The sequence below is a fragment of the Aplysia californica genome, unplaced genomic scaffold (genome assembly GCF_000002075.1).
Source record: "Aplysia californica isolate F4 #8 unplaced genomic scaffold, AplCal3.0 scaffold01104, whole genome shotgun sequence".
NCBI lineage: Eukaryota > Metazoa > Mollusca > Gastropoda > Aplysiida > Aplysiidae > Aplysia > Aplysia californica.
Window position 1 is genome coordinate 106,768 of NW_004798374.1, and position 2,282 is coordinate 109,049.

General features: G+C 46.8%; 1 protein-coding gene across 1 annotated transcript in view; it reads left to right on the forward strand.

Moving 5' to 3' along the window:
* Window positions 1-1,215: 1,215 nt before the first annotated feature.
* The window catches only part of LOC101860938 (spectrin alpha chain-like), a 66,911-nt gene continuing 65,844 nt past the window's right edge, over window positions 1,216-2,282 (forward strand). Inside the window, 2 exon segments of the mRNA XM_035973290.1 lie at window positions 1,216-1,357; window positions 1,685-1,742. Of these exon segments, the coding sequence (XP_035829183.1) occupies window positions 1,216-1,357; window positions 1,685-1,742 (200 nt within the window).

A 2,282-nucleotide genomic window follows, 5' to 3' on the forward strand; every position in this document is an offset into this window, starting at 1 on the left:
CGTCACCCCCCTCTCGTCCCCCCTCTCTCTCCGTCGTTGTGGGTGTAGAGCTTACCCCTAGAGTTACGTCAATGTGAGGACCGAAAAAAACACCCAAGTTTCGATCGTGGCCCGGCGTTTACGGAAATGCATGCACAAGTGTGGGGCCATGTTGATTTTCACGAGTGCCGTGTCGCCTGTGTCTGTGTCTGCCTGTGTCAGTGTCTGTGTCTGTGCTGTGTCTGTGCTGTGCTCTGGTGTGAGCGGGTGTGGCCGGTACCGGGCGGTCTTGTGGCAAGTCCTGTGCCTTGTGTGTGCGGATGTCGAGTTGGTCGAGAGGTGTTGCAAGGAAGTGGTGCTTGTCCAAATCATGAACAGAACAACTGGCATCTGAGTATTCTTCTCTGGGACCCTCCCCCCCCTCCCCCCCTCCCCAAATGAATAAGGTGGGGATGGCGTGTGTGACGAGTGTAGCCCATCTCTGTCTGTGGCAGGTCGTGTGGTAGAGATAGGGGGAGGATTCTGGCAAGTTTTCTTCTTTTGGTTTGTCTGAAAAAGACGTGTGGTTGCCTCCGATGGAAAGTTCAGGGCTCTCTGTCTGCTGTGCCGACCACGGCTGTTCGGAGAAATAGCCTGAGGCTGTTGTAAATTTGTGTATCTAGAAATATCCAGCGCTTGCTGCGCCATAGAGTGGATGGCCCTGGTTCCAATCTCAAACTGGGCTCTCTTGTTCTGGGATTGTTTTGTGTAGTTTTGAAGGCTCTCAACCCCTTTGGCTCGGTCTTATCAGAGACGGATGGTAGATTCGGAAACTCTGCCTCTTCAATAACTTGATAGTGTAGTGTAAATTGGGGCGTAAAGCCTAAATACATGCACTTTAAAAAAATGAAATCCAATGTTTATTTGTGATTGAAAACTTGTGAACAGAGGGTGTTCTTGGAGCGGAGTAACCTGTCTACATATTGTGTTGTGCCAGCGTCTACATATTGTGTTGAGAGAACGTCCCGGGGACACGTCTACATATTGTGTTGAGAGAACGTCCCGGGGACACGTCTACATATTGTGTTGAGAGAACGTCTACATATTGTGTTGAGAGAACGTCCGTGGGGACACAGGGAAGTGTCTGGTGGCTTGTGCCAGCGCCAGGGGGAGGGGAGACAAGTCTTGTAGGTTTCTGTGGGGTTGTTGATGAGCCAAGTGTTTGCCGGCCGGTCTGTTTGTGCAGTGTGTCCGTGAATGTTTAAGTGTCCGTTCCTGGAGGACCACCCCGACCTGTTTGTCGTTGCGCTGCTGCTCCTGGCCCTGTCCTACACCGCCCTCTACCTTCTCTTCTGTGCTCTGCTCAACCTCTTGGGCAAGCTGCACAGTCGAGGCACAGGTAAACTCTTATCTCCCCTGACCTTTGTCGCCCACGAGTCTCCTGACTGCTCTGTGACTCTTGGCTTAGGGCTTAGGCTCGTAAATCAATGAGTCGGTTTTGTTTTGTTTCTGGCCTAGACTTTCCAGGTTATAACATGCCTATTGTTCTGTTGATGCTCAAGGGAATTTATTGGTTAATTTTGTTACATTTTATTGCTTTTTCACTGACGTTTGTGGTGAGCAGTTAGGTGCTTTGCTGTCGCACGCAGGAGGCTCGAATTCGAGTGGGCAGAAACTTTTATGGAGTATGTTGACCTTTCTACTGAAATATTGTCTCCCCCCTCAGTCTGGGTTGGCCCCGCCAGTCAGGGTTGGAAGCCCACCTCTCAAATGATGGAAACTGTGTGAATGTGGTCTACATAAAAATCAACCAATTTTAATTTTTCATTGCTTTTTTCCTTGATAATACTTGATTTGATATTTTATCATTGAAACTATTTCCTTACCCTAAGTCAGGTCAAGTATTGATGAGAAGGCATGGTTGACTTGTTGAAAGGTAGATGCTAACATTGACCTCTCTGTCAGATAATGAAACGACACCTCTCTTGTCGTGCACGAGGCAAGAGCTGTATAGAAAAGAAAAAAAATTATTATACATTAGTTTTTACGCATTAGAGACAAGTACCGTCCAACCTTCTCCTATAGCCACCTATCTGACACAATCATATATCTGAGACAATCATATATCTGAGACAATCACCTATCTGACACAATCATATATCTGAGACAATCATATATCTGACACAATCACCTATCTGAGACAATCATATATCTGAGACAATCACCTATCTGACACAATCATATATCTGAGACAATCATATATCTGACACAATCACCTATCTGAGACAATCATATATCTGAGACAATCACCTATCTGACACAAT